At 33.1% G+C, this 19,316-nt stretch overlaps 1 protein-coding gene and 1 long non-coding RNA gene across 16 annotated transcripts in view; one reads left to right on the top strand and one right to left on the bottom strand.

The window, feature by feature from the left end:
• Positions 1–7,619, top strand: part of LOC136835378 (GAS2-like protein 3) — a 475,281-nt gene extending 467,662 nt beyond the window's left edge. For 10 of the 15 annotated variants that reach the window (XM_067098845.1, XM_067098848.1, XM_067098843.1 and 7 more), the window contains one exon: positions 1,061–7,619. In XM_067098845.1, the coding sequence (XP_066954946.1) occupies positions 1,061–1,861 (801 nt within the window). In that variant the 3' untranslated portion in view covers positions 1,862–7,619. The remainder of the gene's footprint in view (positions 1–1,060) is intronic. The other 5 variants (XM_067098854.1, XM_067098853.1, XM_067098850.1 and 2 more) reach the window with 3 other exon arrangements.
• The window catches only part of LOC136835379 (uncharacterized), a 638,801-nt gene that overhangs the window by 282,634 nt on the left and 336,851 nt on the right, over positions 1–19,316 (bottom strand). The window lies entirely within an intron of this gene.

Below are 19,316 nucleotides of genomic sequence, written 5' to 3'. Positions count from 1 at the left end.
GCTGCCCTAATAGCAGACACAATGACAGTACCCCCTTTTTAAATAAAGAGAGGACCTGACAAAATTGCGAGGTCCTGTCTAAAAAAGCCTGTAAGGAGAAAAACTGGGCACAGAGACAGACCTTGTGAAAGGGAGTACTTTCAAAGGTGACCACGAAAATGAGGACCTTCAACTGTAGATAGAAAGTTAGGGTGAGGTTCGCAACACTACCCCTGATGTGGGAAACAAAATGATTGGTCAGTAGACAGGGCAGACAGTACAGGAAAACTAGCACTAGAAGCTAAGCTGATTAAAAATTTGGGTCTTTCATCTCATCTGTCATCCAACACCTCATGGAAGTAATATCTCTCAAAATCAAGTAACTGTTGGGACATACTATACCATCAGTGATTATTATAATGTCTCTGCCTCCATAACTATGAGTATAGCACTAAGAAGAGGTAGCTAAAGGTGTCATTCTTGGACAAATTACACTTTTGTTAGCTCCTTGAGAAATTTTGATGGTATAGTATTTTATGTGAACTCATCAGATTTGAAGAAAAATCAAATCTTATGCTATGTATTTATAAATCATTGTCTCCTCCCTCCCTTTCCAGTACCTATCTCTTTTCCTCCACTGGAAAGCTCTGAAATGCTCTTCCAGCTGCTTCCACTTTTCTTGACTTGCACAAGCTTTCATCCTTTAAGAAGGCTCCAAACCCATAAGGCTCAAAACCTTTTCCTTCTTTCTTACTTTATTTGGGCCTGGATTTTCCAACCCTGTGAGTTTTACTTTTAAAAAAACTGGTATGGTCTCTCTTTTGGGTAAAAGATAACAAAAATTGGCATTGTACTGGATGGTGGGGTCTCATCCCACCCATGGGGATCTTTGCCAGGTATATTGATACATATTCATGTGCTCCTGTGGTGATTCAGCATTGTACATTTTAAAAAATCAGCTTTTATCTATAAACAATCACAGATTTTTTTTAATTCGGGTTCTTAAGGCTAAATGCCTACCTTAACCTTATAATTTCTTATACAGGTATATAGGTGTTTTATTTCATTACAATTCTTACAGGTGACTGTGTTTAACCTCAAATCAGCTGACCCCTTCCTACACATCCATGCCAAATATTGTTCACCTACACATTCTCAAGCTTCCTCCAGCAAAGGTTCTCCAACAAGATCTCGTGCTACACCAAGTAGGGATACAACTTCTGGGGACCCCACACCCGGAAATTCTTCCTCAGAAAGCACACCACCACCTCCACAAGAACCTCAAGTGCCATCCTCCGCACCTGCTGCGTCTTCCAACCTTGCTACAGGAAATTCTGTGCCTAATGCAGACATACCAACTGTGGAAAATTCTACGGATGTACTGGTATCATTAGCTGAACCCTCCACAGATTCAGCAGGTAATTTAAATATAACCAAAGATAGTCTAGCATTAAATCTTTTCTTAGATCAGTCCTCTGACCTGTCTTCTTACAATGAATCAAATGAATTTGATCCTTATATTTCAACACAAAATGAAGAGACAAATGAATTTTCAAAAGTTTCTCAAACAAATTCAAGTCCTACTGTAACTCAAAGATCAATGGTTAATTCAACAACATTTTGTATTGAAAGCAATGAGACAGTGGAGTCTCACCCTTCAATTGTGAAGACGTCACATTCTGAGATGTCCTCTTCTTCCTCTTCGTCATCTTCAGAGTCTTCCTGTTCCTTAAAGGAGACTCCCCCACCAACTCCTTCTACTATGTCCACTCCAGCTTGTGCAACTTCAACTCCCAGAGACCTATCTCTCACTCCTAATGGCAGCAGCACGACAGTTGGCACTCCTCTGCCGCCTGACCTGACAGATCATGATGAGATTTGAAGTAGAATATCAGGGATAAATAAACTAACTTATCTATTCACAAAACTTTCTAACAATGTCTTTGGTGTAAGAGGTAACATAGTATTATACATTATTTTTTGGAAGTTCATAGTGTGAAATCCACAAAAAAAGCAAAGTTATACAATACAGTACTAACTTTATCCAAGCCAAAAAATATTTAAATGTGATATTTTTTGTTATAATGTACTAAAAGGATACATTAATGTACATAAAATACAAGAGAAAGATTATAAGGAAACAGGGTGCTGTGCTATAAGCATAGACTACAGTTAGTCAAAGAATCCAGTAGAATTTTAGGTTTGCAAGGAGAAAATTTGAACTAAATAACTCAGTATAAACCACTATCATTAGAATCACTGGTCTGAATAAGTTGGATATATTTTTTGACCTTAATGAAACATCCCTCAATGCTGCTACAACAAATTATAACTTGGTTGTACTTTAACTTGTAGAGCATTCTCTATTAACTATATACAGCAGCGCAGTAATGATGCCAATAATGATCTTTATACACAAACACAGTATACAATATTGTTCTATACATTCAAAAGATTTATTTAACTAACAGTATGAGAGTATTGCAGAATTAGTAAGTTGTGACCTGTTGAGATGTTTCAGTGATCAAGAGAAAATATAATGCTATATAGAATGTATCATAAAATGAATGCATCATGATCAGGCATTATCAGTACCATGATCACATTCATTGATTTCAGCAATTATTATTGCTTATTGCTCATTAGATTTATAACATAGATACCAAATGACTTAGGTTTCTTTGTTAAGAGTATAAATATGCAGTATATATTAATAATTGTACTTTTAAGATCAGTCACATGCTCTTATTAATAAAATCATTCCCTAATCACAGTGGAAGAAGCACAAATTTCAACAATACAGTACTATAATTGTTTCTGAATGGAAATAATTTTTGCTGTGTAATGGATCATAAATGTTGAGGGATTTTATTTTAAGATGTTCAAGATTCAACAATATTTAGATACCTGGTTACAGATTTTTCTATTATCCCAGATCAGATTCAGTAGTTTTGTGAGACATTGACTTTTTAAGCAGGTTTTGGAACAAGATGGTCAGAAGAGCAGGACTCTTGTGTCGGCTTTCTTGCTAACTTCTACATTTATCATAATGTATTATCATGCATGATTAAATTCCTATAGTGCATTACAGTATCATTTGTGAGACAGACATATTAGATGTCAGTCCTTATGCTGTCTTGGGAAGCAGTTTAGTAAAAATATATTTATAAAGGCTATAGAAACATTTTGTTACTGTTATCATTAACTTCATCATAACATGTTTACAAGGAATGTTATTCAGAATTATCAGTATTTTTAGTAGTCTGTGTCGGCTTTTGGCAGTTATAAATAAAGCTCAGAAATGATACATGTGAGTACCTTATGTATTTATGACTATTAACTACAGAAAAAAATGAGCCCATGAAGTTAATTGCACTATCTGCAAAGAATTATGTCATATATGACACAGTACTTGAAAAGTTACAGTAATTACAAAAGTAAAAGTTTTCATTAAAACACACACAAAATTAATAAATATGAAACACTTCTCTAGTGACCATATACAATATCAAATATTGTATGAAACTATTTAGTACATTATGATCAATATCAATATCTGAATTTGTTGTGTGTACTGATAATTTTTAAATTCCAAAGATTATATTTTCAAATGCTGAACTCAATTTTCACTACTTCTAAAATAGAAATCAAGAATTTGATTCTTCATTAAATAAGTGTAATGTAACTCAACATAACAAAGTATGCAGAAATAATTTAAAATAAAAAATTTTGTTTTTATTTAGTGCAATTAAGCTTACAACATAGTGAACTGCATATTACAAAATTGTCTTTTAAGAAAATATGCTTTGAATGACAATATTTGAAATTATTATTATAAAAGTATATTAGTATATTATTTAATGTGATGGTACAAACCATGAATCTAAGAATGCTAATCATGTGAATACAGTCAACCCCTGGCATTTGTGGGGATACCTACCACTACCCCCGTGCATACCTAAAATCCATGAATACTTAAAACTTCTCTAAAAAAATGCCAAAACTGCCTATTTTGATAGTTCAAAACACCAAAAACCCTCAAAAAATGCTTATACCTGAATATTTTAATAGTTTTATCAAAAAAATTCAATTAGTCACAAAAATGATATGAAAATACAGTAATTTGTGAATATTCCTATATGAAAAATACTGTGAATAGGCGAATTTTCCCAGAATAATACATATATATGTTTCATAGAGAAATCTGCGAATAGGTGAGTCTGCAAATCGTGAGCACGCAAATCCAGGGGGCTGACTGTAAGCATAACAAACTCAAGTTTCATAAACAAAAATCGTTGCCTTCTCGACTGACCATCAATTAAGTCTATGTATGGCAGTAAGTCTCTAGTACATGAACACTGGTTCTTTACATTTAAGCAGTAGTGTATGTGAAGTATTACTGTACTCAGTAATTAAATATTCTGCAATATACTAAATTTACTAATCCTCCATTGTCAAATGATAATTAGCTATTATTTTAAAATATATTTGGCTACATAATTCTCCTAATCCAATGATTCTGTAAGTCTTGAACATCTACAATCTGTTTCAACCCATCTGTTTATGAAATTCTTCAATTACACTAGTGAGCTTCCTGTTCTGTGGTACCTGTATCAACCTTTGCATCATCAAGTTTTTCCCAAAAACTATGTAAAAATATGTCGCATTTCTAGCTGTATCACCATTATATAGATGTGTATCAGTCGTCTTACACAATGCCATCTTAACTAATAGGCTTGAGCTATCATAAGTCTATCACTTTAAAGATAAAATGTTGCTACATTACCAGAATTACTAGTTTACTGCACATCATTATTACAGTTCCCAGTCAGAAGGCACATTACAGCACTGCACTGGCAAAATATTGTACCAATTACAGTATAGTACTTTAAATTATAATTATTTTCAAAGCTCAATAAAATTTATATGTATAGTACAGGATGGTGAAATAAGTTTTGAGATTCTGCCATTTCCCATGCAAAAGACAAATACTGTAACACTACATTAATGAAACATACACGTACTGTGATCTGATAAATGTCAAGTTGATCAATATATTTGTAATGTAAACTACTAATCCATTGCACTTTATATACTTATTTTTTCAAAAATCTTTTATATTTCAGGGATTTAATCTGAAAATTTTCAGGTAATAATTGGGAGTAACACTTAAGCAATAAAGAGTTACATGATCTTTGAAAAGTTTTCATGAAGACAACAGAAAAATACTTGCTTAACATCAAGAAATCATAATTTGACAGTTATTTCCACATAACAGAAAAGTTAGTAAAAACTGACATTAAAAACTCATGCTATAAAGCCATGTCACGCCTTTGTCAATATTCTCAGAGCCACATCACACCTTTGTCAATATTCTCAGATATTTTAGACAGTCAAACTTTCTAATTCAGCTCATAATGCAATTAGATTCATGGTACAGTACAGGTATTAGCAATATTGTCCTTTGTACGGAAGGGCTTTGAAAATACATTTGTATTTCTCTGTATATAAACAATTTATGTAAGAAGCTCTTCAACAGATAAAATGATTTTGTTTATGTCAAATTAGAATATCAGTCCTTAGTCTTTTGTGTCAAGCACCTTGAAGAGTTAAGATTTTCAGTATTTTTGTTTGGGTTTTAATTTTACAAGCCACGTGTGTTGTGCTAAACAATAAACAAAAATATAAGAAAAAGTCTGGAAAAACATAAGTTATTCATGCATTTCTGAAAATTTACAAACCTAAAAAGAAGATTATCAAATAGAAATCCTGCCTTAATCCATAGTGGTATGGGACAGCATTTCTGTTAGCAAAAGTAACCACTACTTGTATGTAAGTGTCATTAGAATAACTTACCAGATCAACACATTTCACCAAACTTTTTCTTGGAAAAGTTACTGCATATCTGTAATTCTGAATGCAGGCTGCAACCTTAGTGAAATGTAAGAGATCTAATAAAGTTTTCACAACAAAGCATCATATCAAATAAGCTTATATGAGGATAGAATGCAAGAATAGGTGTTGTATGTATATCCGTAAGACATACTGTACTTTATAACTTGTGAAAAGTAATACAATAACAAAAGACCAAACACAGTTTCTTCTGTCCAACAAGATCTGTAAGTTGTGGAAGCATGAGATTTAGAAAATAGTTCCATGCCATATACAGTAACTAGAAAAAAATTAAATTTTTTCAATACATCTTTAATGTCAAAGATATGGTTCTCAGAAAGTAGCTTTCATTACTCTTTTAAGAGTACTTTTGAAGAACCCTCCACTTAAGACATATGATCCATATGCTACATGCTGTTTACTGGTGTATAATAGTTTTGTTTTTATCATCTGTGGGTATATGATAAACAGATTTGTAATATAATGTAGTTTTTAATTTTCTAAACATTGCCCTTAAGTTGGATACTGACAGTGCATGAGGTACTGAGGTTACTCACTCATACTGGATTTACATAGGAAAGGATGAAAGAGCGATAGGATTTAATTATATCAACTAAATTATTACACTGCTGTACAGATGACTTGTATGGCATAATGGGGAATGGTTGTGATTTACAGAATGTTGAGTGCTCATGAAAAAAAATAAAATAGAAAAGCATGCCTGTATTCTTTAGCATGCATGAGTAAGAATTCTCAAACATTCCATATTGATCAGTGAAGTACAATAATAACTCGAAAGTGCCAATAGTAGCTAGAATTGAATCTTTTAATTTGGTATAGAGAGTTGTAGTCAGTTCGCAAAAATAATGGTATGGCCATGTTGTCCTCAGTAAATTTACATTGTTCACTAATGACTCGCAATTGTTAAATAATGACTCGGTAGTGTCAGACTTTTGTAAACGAGTCAGTCACTTTTCGTTTTTCTTAGTATTGCTGAGGTTTTCCTTACTTACATGACTACTACTCTCTATTACACAGTATCCTTCAAAAGACCTTGCAGTATGATACTGTGAATACAATGAGCTTTCATTGATGTTAACATTTTTTTAAGTATACAATGTAAATTATTCTGTTATGTATTGTATATTGATATTGTACCTATACACATTCCTATTGTTAAACCCATTGCTTCTGTAAGTGTTTTTATAGGAATGGTTATGCCTAAAAACAAAGGCCCATCACATATCTTTGAAGGATGTGCCAGCTAGGCATTGATAAAATAAATATTTGGAATTAAGGTAATATCATACTTGAGTTTGTTTATTCTAAAAAGGAAAAGGTACTTGAAAAACCTCAAATCCATGTAGATGTGTTATCACTGACTTCCATTTTACAAGCATAAGTGATTTTATATGGGGTAATTGGTAACTACTTTCAGTTTAAAATATTTACTGTGTAGGGGTTCAGTATCTAATTCATCATATTCTTACATCATAAATCAGATTAACAAGAGAAGTGAGTGTATTAATGTGAGCTTTGTATGCTGTTATGTATTTTCTACCATTCAATTGTGCCATGAATTTTTACATTTACATATACTGTATTATGAGATGTCATATGAAATGCTCTTCTGTGTTTTGACACTATACTGCACAAATATTTACTCTTCATTGGATTTACCTTCAACCCAGATAATTCAAACCTCAATTTCATGTTATTTATTTTAGCCAAAATAAATCTAAATCATACATTTTTATCATAAATTCTCCTTCAAAAAGAGGGTTCATTGTTTTATCATTTAGCTAATAGTATCATTTTCATCAATTGATAAAATATGGCAATAATGTGTCAATACATTGTAATTTGCAGCACTGTGGCAGATGTTAAATTGTGAAAGGTTCAAAAAGTAAGTTGGAGATAAAAAGTGGAGTAAAGAAGAAATTTAGCTGAGAAACATTCACATTATCAACATTGTGCCAATTCCTTATCATAATTCAGTTAAGTAATTATTGGTTACCTGGAAACAAGCTTCTAATTTTTAAAAGTTCCAGTTTTCAACGACAAAATCACTATGCTGTATTTCATTTTAAATTCATTTGCCAAAGGTAGAAGTAGTTGACAAGATCTCCAATAAAGTAACAGTGACATTTTATAGAGTCAGGAGGTGAATTATATGCAAAACATAATATTTAAACATTATTTTTGTCTCATGGATGCAAAGTTTCCACTTTTACGTGTTCTGAATTGTTACTTTTGTGGAAGACAAAGTCCAAGCTCCTCAGCCTTCTTACCTAATAAGAAGATCTATAGTCTTGGATCTCCTGGGCAATAAACTCCAATCAATAGTAAAATCTGATATGCATGTAAGAGATTCAAAATAGTGCTGTTATAATACACTCATTGATCACCAAGAGATCAATGACTATGAAGGGTACACAAGTTGAGTAATGATAAAGCTGGGAAATCACTTGCCTCCCAGCAAACACTAATTCTATCAATAGCATTTATGAAGCAAATGGTGCTGTAAGAGTGACAAAATGCCACAAAAGTTGACTGGAATTATCCATATCATGTATTAACCACCTGAGCAGTACATATATTCTTAACACTGAGCTGAAAAAGAGTTTAAAATGAATTATTAAACAATGACTTTGATAAGGCCATAGTCATCACATAAAGCAGTCTGAGGGTCTCAAGGATAATTTCTCTCTGCCTAATGGAGACTGTATTTTTAGAGAATAGCTGTATACCAATAGGCAGAGTTTCTAGAGGTCCTTTATGATGATGCACACTTGTATACATGAGGTCTCTGGCAACCTTATCTGCAGCCTTATTTCTCTTTGGACATTTTTGAAGGGCCTCCCAAAATACACAAGGATATCACCCTTCCCATCCATATATCACCATCAATAATGTTGCAAACAGGTTTTCCTTTTACAATGCGCTAGAAGCTTGAGATGGCTAAGGGAGTTATATCACGAAACTCATTCTTAGCCTATCATTTATTCTGGAATCAGATAAACAGATCAAATTTTTGGTATATGTGACCTCATGACTGTCTTTGTTAGTCAGGGAAGCTTCTTGAAATTTTAAGGAGGTGCAACTTTCACTAAACTGGTATAATTAAGTTAATTTATCTTCCTGATCCTCAAAAAAAAATGTTGTACACAGTTTTGTTATCAGCAGTATAAAATAAATGCAGAAGACCAAAGGGGTCTTTGAATTCTTTTTGTTGTTCACTGCAAGAAGCCTCCCTACCTGAAAAATTGCTGGATTAATTAGGCATATAGGCTCAGCTCCTATACTGTTGACTGCAATGTAATGTTCTGATATGTAGTTGCCCTAAAAGACTAAGCCATGATAGTAACACTCCAGGCCTGTACCGAGGGGGGGGTCGGGGCGACGAACGACCCCCCCAAAATTTCTGGAGGTCCATATTTTCTGTGAAAATTCTGTTAACCAAAGTCAGTACTTTGAATAACATCTAATCGGGCAGAAGGGCATAGACTGCATGCCCAGGTTTTTCTTCTTAATATAACTAAAATAACATTTTCAAGTATTTCATCTTTTATATACCTATATATGCAATGACATATATAGAAGAAAAGGTCCACTTTTGGGAAAAATGACCCGCCCCCATAAAAAACTCTGGGTACAGGCCTGCGCTCTAAGAGAACCTGGCTGCATAGTGGCAGAAAACTTGCTGAGGTTGCTGATGTTATGGGTAAGGTGGTGTAATGGACATTATTGTAAATACTCTTGATGATGGTGAGATCTTAGCCTCAGGACTGGGTTTATGTTTTGGCAAAGCCATTTTGGCACTGCTGTTTTGGAGCCAAAACCATTTTGGCACTAGCCCATTTAGCAACTGATGTTTTGGCACCAAGGCCATATGGTATTTTGAATACTTGGAGAGGGGGGGGCCCATGGAACTTTAAATGATGCACTAAAACTAAGCATTACGGTAAATACACATAAACACAAACGTTTACTTTTAACATGTTTTTGTCTCACCCCAAATGGTTGGAGCCCAAAAGTTCAGCACCAAATTGCCTAGCCCAAACAACTGCACAAAATTGTCCCAATCTGTTGGAGACTTGCCATTTACAAAGCAAAAATGTGAGCATTCCTCACTAGAATACACTAGAACTCCTCAAGATTTCTCTTTAGTTCCTTCCTCAGCCACATTAATATTGGCTGGTTTTCTATAATATTTCTATGGATATCTAAAGAAAATTAATCGCCCAATCATCCAAGCACAGAAAGAAACACAACTCCAGTAAGAATAAACCATACATGTATTACATTTTTCCTTGTGGTAGCTTGACATCACTTGTTCTGGCTTTCCTTGCAAGCATATGTTGATAACACAGTATTACAACTTAAGCAATCAATTTCTGATCTCATAAATAAGTTGTCTGGCCCTGGAAACAATTAAAATTATTACAAAGAACCTACATCTAGCAATTAAATCACGGAAACCACAGAGTTGGGATTCAAGTAATGAAAACACTATGAAGAAGGCCAGTAAAAATATTTTTCTTTAATGCTGAAACGTAGTCCGAAATTTTGTTACAACCCTGTAAATTGTTATTGTTGTTATGATACTGCTGAAGGAAATTATCTACTTATACTAATTAGAAAAATGCTATTTCACCTTTCAACAAGTCTCACTTTTTCTGGAAGAAAACCAAATTTAAAAAGTTTCAAAAGCGGTTTAACAGCATTTTTCTCTAGTGATACGGAGTGACCTTGTCATCAGCAGATTTGTTAAAAACTGGGGAATAAGGTACAGTATTAAGGAGAAGGTAATCTTCTTTCTTTAGCATTGTTTTTCAATGTAGCTTTGGGCATGTATTATGGCCAAGACAAATTCGTAGAAGGGCAGTCATATAATTTGTTGTCATTCATATAAACGACACTTTGTAAACTAACTATACTGTTTAGAAGAATGTGGAATGTAGGAGCAAAGCGTGGCGATTTTGAATTGGGAATCATCGCAAAGATTCTGAAGAAAGGTGATCTGAACAAATCAAGTAACTATAGAGGCATTGCACTTACATCAGTTATCAGAAAATATTCAGCATGCTCTTAGCCTCAAAAGCCTGGAAAAAGAAATTAGCAAAATTCTTTCAAGATGAGCATGTTGGTTTCAAAAAAGACAAAAATCGCTGAGATCAAATATTTGCATTAAGACACTATGCAGCAGCGTATGGACTTTAAAAATCCCTTTCTGATGATTTCTGTTTATTACAAAAATCCATTTGACAGTGTCTACAGACCAGTATTGTGGAAGATCTTATGTAACTACAATATTCCCACTGTGCAAAACTAATTTACACCCATGAATGAAACATGCAAATTTAATGTTGACAGAATTTTATAAAGTTAATTTGCTGCAAATACAGTGTGATAGGTCCTACAGGGGAAAGTAAAGTCCCCTTGACTGATTGCATTCGCTTAGATTTTATAATAATGTTGAAGATGGAAGAGAAAATTTGCACTGAACAGACTTGTAACATGTAGATGATAGAGTAATGATGAGCCAAATACCACAAGATTAACAAACCTCTTAATAGATTATATTGTATATCAAGAGTGTTGGACCTGAAGATAAAAGAAAATCAGAAATAATGACACCAGCATATGCACACTGAAATTAAATAAAACCAGCTGGAGAAAGGATCACTGAAGTCAAGTCTCTCAAATATTAAGAACAATGATATCCAATACAGATAATCTTGAGATGGAATTTAATGAAAGACTGAAAAAGGGCAAATCAAATAATGAGTAGGCTGAACAGTTTGGAAATGAAATAGTCTGAAATTGCAAAAGAAAGTAAGATTATACATCAGTCTAGTAAGATCATATTGCTGTAGTATGGGCATGAATCATAGAAAACAATGACTCGTCTAAAAGACTTTGTTACTTCAAAAAGTGACGAGTGGTACCACATGGGAAATATGGAAGCTACATTTGTAGATTAGATAATGATCAAGGAGAGATGGGGATGGCTTGGACATGTCCTTCACTCCACCGCAGGGAGAACAGTAAGTGATAGCATCAGCTAGAGATTTGTGGAAGTGAAAGCACAGGAAAGACATAATTAGTAAACTTTCAGAACAGCCATCTACATCGCATGGCACTGGAGGCACTGATGATGTCTCGAGCATATATATTTCAGTGGCTCTTCTTTACTGTATTTTCCATAGACACACATTTTACTTTTATAAGTAAATGAGTTGCTTGGTGTAAAAGTCACCAGATGGTTGTACTTGTTGCAAAAAAAAAAACCCTGAGAAATGAGTGAGCGCATGCTGAAAGGAAGAAATGTATAATCACTAATTTTGTGTTAAGGAGAAAACTGGATGCTTTGGCCCTTAGTCAGACAAATAAAGTTAGAAATTATACGAATCTTTGTATAATTTTTTCTAACTTTCTTATATTTTGATCTAAATCACATATTTTTAAAACAAAGTTCTTTAAGCATACGACAATTAAGAATGTTAAATTTTCTTAAATGTGGACACTATTATTTTCATTCGCATAAATTACTCATAAAGGCAAAAATGTCCAAGCCTTTTTTCTATCTCACTCTGGCCAATATCTTCGAAACACACCAAATGACAGACAAAGGACATTCATTGTTTTGGGGTGCTCTTGGAAACCCATGACACAAATTATTTGGGGAATTTACCAAACAATGCCTGACGCAAATAAAAAAAATTTGATGGGCAGAGCTGGGCAAATTTGATGCTCTCAGTTATCTTATGGTTGAATAACTTTCTTTTAAATTAATTTTGTGATCCCGTGTTAGGAAATAAGGAAATTAGAAATTTTACAAGTAAATTTGTTATAGTGTATACAGTTTCTATTTTTCTTATTTCTTATCCTAAAATCAAACTTTCTTTTAATGAAGCTCTTTATGCCAACGATTAAAATAATAAATCTAACTGAAGTAAGCTCCACCTACGGTACTCGGGACAACTTTTTGTTCCTTCAATATTCTTAAGGTTATCCTCAATTACAAATACAGCAATGGTTACAAAACACTGGTAATGAACAGAGTCTCAAAACATATCTATAACCACAAAATGAAGAGTTGACTAAACCACACACAAAAACTTTTCGCTGTTTGCACCCACTTTACAAATATGAATGTGATAAACAGCTCGTTCTCCCATGCTGGACCATCGAACAGGGATTTGAGAGTTAGCCTGGACAAGCACAGGAGGTGTGTACAAGAACTAGTGAGAAGTTGTGCCGTCCTTCCCATTCAAATATGGGATCACACGAACTCAGCTGTGGAACGTAGGTAGAGTGGAATTGCTCCCAAGTATTATTCAGAGAATGAACATCGAAGAGCTCAATCCATATTCACCAAGATTAATAATCTTGAACTAAAGGGGTACACATTACCCCTTCCATTATCTATTTTCTGATTACTGTATCTACACATTTTTAGAACCTATACGCATAATCTAATTCATGCTTTCTAATTAACAAAATTATCTTTTTTATCAAAGTTTAAGTTTAAGGCTTTATTTTTGTGTTTATAGATCACTGAAATTGATCCGATATAGGATCTAAATCTCTGAATTAAATGGAATAAACAATTCTCTCCTTTCTTATCAAAACTCAGACTTTTAGGAAGCTGACATGCAGCTGCACATCATATACATAAAAACATTCACCTACACATTATATATATATATATATATATATATATATATATATATATATATATATATATATATATATATATATATATATCTCTATATATATATATATATATTGTATATATATATATATATATATATATATATATATATATATATATATATATATATATATATATATAAAGCGCCATAAAAATGCCAAAATGTAGAAAGTTAATGCTATATTTCAGAGAATAACTGCCTCCCTCTTCAGGCAAGTAACGAGATAAGAGTTACAAAAAAGTGGTATTTATACCAAGAGGTCCTGAGGTCAGCCGTTATGTCTCCAGTTGACAATTTCTCCTTAATCTTCATAGTTGCTGGCTGGAGGAAGATTTTATCTATAATATCTGAGTCCCAAGCTCCTTTTGAGAGGTTCATTATATTTCTTTGTTTAATCAATACTGATTCTGCCATCTGCCTTTGGAACCGACAATTATTGCTATAAATTATGTGTGACACATCCAGTTTATTCTGTGATTATGGTTATTTATGCGGTTAAAAATAGCTGAACTCTGTTGACCATACCTAACTGAATGTTTATGTTGTATTAATCTCTGGGGAAGTGATTTACCTGTAAAACCGATGTAAGATTGGTCACAGTCGAGACAAGGGATTTCGTTATATTCCTGTGTCTTTGGGGACTGGCTTTTGTTGGACGTTAATCAGGGATTTGGCTAAGGTGTTTAGGTAGGTAAAAGCAAAAGGGTTAGAGTTTCCAAGTGTCTGTGTCAACGTCTTAATCCTGTCCAGGTGTGGGATTTTTATTTTATTGTTGGGAGTCTCTCTAGTCTTGTTTTGAGGGGGATGGTGGAAGGTTATGTTAGCTTTATAGATCGCTTTCTCAGTTATATGGTCAGGGTACTTTAAAGATGACAGCTGCTTACGGATTAGTTAAATTTCTTTTTCCAGGAAATCCGGGAGCAAATCCGTAAGGCTCTTAAGAATAAATTGCTGGCTATGCCAATCTTGATAGAAATGTCATGATAACTAAAACTGTGAATGTATGAAAGTGAAAATGTTGGTTTTCTGCACACGGTAAATTTGTATTCTGTCATGTCTCTAATTATTAAAACATCAAGAAAAGGAATTTTGTTGTCTGTTTCCCATTCAACTTTAAATTTGATGCTGGGCACTAATGCATTTAATTTTTAAAGACATTTGTTGAAACTGCCCCACCTATTATCCCAGAACGTTAAATAATTTAATAAATAATAGCGCTTGGAACAATCTTGAGCAACAAGATAAAGTTTTAAATTTATCTAACAAAACCCCCTCACCATAAACCAACACTTAGTCTTAAACCTTGGTTTATCCTTTGCCCTCGTGCCAGACCGGAAAAATAATCTAGATTTTATAGTTGCTTTTGACAAATTCATATCTGATAAAAAATTCATCGGAGAAGAGATGTTTAAAAGGCATTTTGCTAACCTTAACAAGAAATACCATGTCCCCCATAGATTTATGAAAGCCCCCGCTCGCTGCAAAAATTAGATGTTGTAATAAGTAGATGCGACAAAGACGGCAAAATCGTGATCATGAACAAAGACTTCTACCTTAACAAAATCAACCAACTCCTTAGTGACACAAACACTTTTGACAACGAAAAAAAAACTCCAAAACGTCCCCACATAACTTTTTAGAAAAGTAAGATTAATTGGCAAAGACAAAACGAGCATTGAACTAATGGAGAAACAAAAGGTCATTAACCCAAAACTACCTTACTTTTATGGCCTTCCCAAAACTCATAAAGATAATCTTCCATTCTAACCTATTATCTCATGTGCCAGAGCTTTCAATTATAAAACTTCTAAGTGGTTAGCCGGCCTCCTTTTCCTTTTATTAGGCACATTTTCTCCCAGTCACATTAAACATTCTGAAGATTTCTGTCACAAATTCAAAGAAGCACATATACTACTTCACAACATAAAACTTTTAAGCTTAGATGTAGATTTCCTGTTCACAAAAGTACCAGTACAGGTCGTTCTACAGTTTTTGAGAGAATAATTAGCCCCCTATTAAGATCATTTCCCACTACCCCTTGATAAAATAATAAAGTTAGTTGAATTACGTGTATCAAATAACGTCTTTTCGGAGAGTCATTCTATAAACAAAAATTCGGTTGCAGCTTGGGCAGCCCTTTAAGTCCTGTCTTAGCCGGTCTATACATGGAATATTTTGGAACTATAATAATAAATGCAATAAAACCTAAACACATGCTGTGGATGAGATCTGTAGATGATATCCTAACATTTTGGGATAATAGATGGGGCAATTTCAACGAATTTCTTTCAAAATTAAATAGTGCCCAGCATCAAATTTAAAGTTGAATGGGAAACAGAAAACAAAATTCCTTTTCTTGATGTTTTCATAATTAGAGACATGACAGAATACAAATTTACCATATACAGAAAACCAACATTTTCACTTTCATACATTCACTATTATAGTTATCAAGATTGGCGTAGCCAGCAATTTATTCTTAAGAACCTTACGGATTTGTTCCCTGATTTCCTGGAAAAAGAAATTTAACTAATCTGTATGCAGCTGTCATCTTGAAAGTACCCTGACTATATAACTGAGAAAGCGACCCATATAGCTAACATAATCTTCTACCATCCCCCTCAAAACAAGACTTGAGAGACGCCCAACAATAAAATATAAATCCCACACCTGGGCAGGATTAAGACGTTGACACAAACACTTGGAAACTCTAACCCTTTTACTTTTACTTACCCAAGTACCCTAGCCAAATCCCTGATTAATGTCCAACACAAGCCTGTCCCCAAAGACACAGGAGTATACGAAATCCCTTGCCTCGACTGTGACCAATCCTACATCGGTTTTACAGGTAAATCACTCCCCCACAGATTAATACAACATAATCGTTCAGTTAGATATGGCCAATAGAGGTTCAGTTACTTTTAACCGCATAAATAACCATAATCACAGAATAAACTGGAATTTGTCACATAATTTATAGTAGCAATTGTCGGTTCAAAAGGCAGATGGTAGAATCAGCACTGATTAAACAAAGAAATACGATGAACCTCTCAAAAGGAGCTTGGGACTCAGATATTATAGATAAAATCTTCCTCCAACCAGCAATTAAGAAGATTAAGGAGAAATTGTCAACTGGAGTGACGTAACAGCTGACTTCGGGATCTCTTGGTATAAATACCACTCTTCTGTAACTCTTATCTCATTCATTACCTGCCTGAAGAAGGAGACAGCTATTCTCTGAAATATAGCATTAACCTTCCTTCTACATTTTTGGCATTTTTATGGGCTCCTTTATTAGATGGAAATTCTGTTTTAACAAAATATTTCACAGTCATATATATATATACTGTTTATATATACTGTATATGTATATTATATATACATATATATATATATATATATATATATATATATATATATATATATATATATAATATTATATATATATATATATATATATATATATATATATATATATATATATATATATATATATATATGTATATATATATATATATGTATATATGTATATATATATATATATATATATATATATATATATATATATATATATATATGTGTGTGTGTAAGTAAAAATGTTCCAAGAAAAATTAAACAAATCATTCATTTATACATTTTGCATGGTTTTATTTTTGTTTACATTTTTCTACATATTCTCCATTTACATCCATTAACTTCTGTTCCTATATATATATATATATATATATATATATATATATATATATATATATATATATATATATATATACATGCATACATACATACAGTATACACATGCACACACACGAGTGTAAATAGGAAAATAGGTACCGTTTGTCAGAGTTGCAAATGTAGCACACATCGTTACTCGTTTAAATGGTCTCTGTAGGATCACATAGTTTGCCTAAAGGCCGCCACAAACGCTCAGTTATACTTGCGCAGTAGTGGGTTCAGTTTTACCAGCACAGGCATAACTGCGCAAGTATAACTGAACGTTAGTGGGTTCAGTTTTGCTCGCACAGGTCGACTGTGCAGGCACAACTGCGCAGGTATAACTGAGCATTAGTGGCGGCCTTTAGGCAAACTGTGTGATCACAGAGACTATTTAAACGAGTAACGACGTGCTACATTTGCAGCACTGACAAACGACACCTATTTTCCTATTTACCCTCGTGTGTGTGCATGTATACTGTATGTATGTATATGCATGTATATATATATATATATATATATATATATATATATATATATATATATATATATATATATATAGGAACAGACCTTTGGCTTTCATATTCATGCATTATATATATGCATTATATATATATATATATATATATATATATATATATATATATATATATATATATATATATATATATATATATATATATATATATAGGAACAGACCTTTTAGCTGCACCTCATATTCATGCATTATATATATATATATATATATATATATATATATATATATATATATATATATATATATATATATATATATATATATATATATATATATATATATATACTGTATATAAATATATATATATATATATATATATATATATATATATATATTATACATACGTATATATATGACTTTTTATCACATCACCGTGATTCATATACAATCAGTAAGCTACAAACGTCCTTTAATATCCAATTCGCTCTACCTCGAAATAATATATATTTTCATATATATTTACCGAAGGAATTTTAGTTGATAATAAGTTCGTCGTCCGTGGGCTCAACCAGCGAAGGACAAGAACTCAGGACTATACTGGACGCATTTAACCCACGCTGGTTCGAGCCCACGGGACGACGAACTTATTAGCAACTAAAATTCCTTCGGTAACATATATGAAAATATATTATTTCCGAGGTAGAGCGAATTGGATATTAAAGGACGTTTTTGTAGTTTACTGAATATATATATATATATATATATATATATATATATATATATATATATATATATATATATATATATATATATATAATACATCTTATATATATACTGTATATATAATGTGTGTGTGTAATTAACATTATTCTTTTAAATTTTTAATCGAGAAAATGTTTTCATTTGCTTTTCTCCACTCAGACAATGGAGGGACATTTCCTCTACAGAAATTAAAACCAGCTCGATTTCCACTCTCCTTGGTATCCATATTTCTGACACATTTCTTGCCACAGCAGTTTCTTTGATTAACTCTGTCCCTTTTTCTAAATCAATCAGCAAGTCTTTATAGGAAAAAAAAATTACCCTAAAGCCCTATCTATCCCGAAACAGATTCCTTTGTCGCCCAACTTGCGAAAGATCATTTGAACAGCCACTTAAACGAGTAATGGAAGACCTTCAAATGCCACGCCCTTGCTTAATGTTCAAAATGGAATACGCCGCCCCTGGGATGTCGTGGGGGGCTGAACTTAGCATATTCCTGGCCAATTACAGGGGGACCTTCTTCAAGCACTCTTCGTTGAGGTCTTTTACAGCGGAAATAAAGAATCCCTGCACTTAAAAGTGGAGAGAACAGAAATACTGGACATCTTGCAATTGCGCGTGCCCACCCTTATCAGTGCCATCTGGAAGACGGCATAAGACTTACAGTCACCCGTTACCGCCGTGTTCCACAACAAGCATAGCTAACCTTGAACTGACATGAATAAGGTGTCAGATCGTCTTACTGTTACGACAGCCACTCAATTATTACAAGT

This window comes from Macrobrachium rosenbergii, chromosome 55 (assembly GCF_040412425.1).
Source record: "Macrobrachium rosenbergii isolate ZJJX-2024 chromosome 55, ASM4041242v1, whole genome shotgun sequence".
Lineage (NCBI taxonomy): Eukaryota > Metazoa > Arthropoda > Malacostraca > Decapoda > Palaemonidae > Macrobrachium > Macrobrachium rosenbergii.
This window is presented reverse-complemented; position numbering and strand designations above follow the sequence as displayed.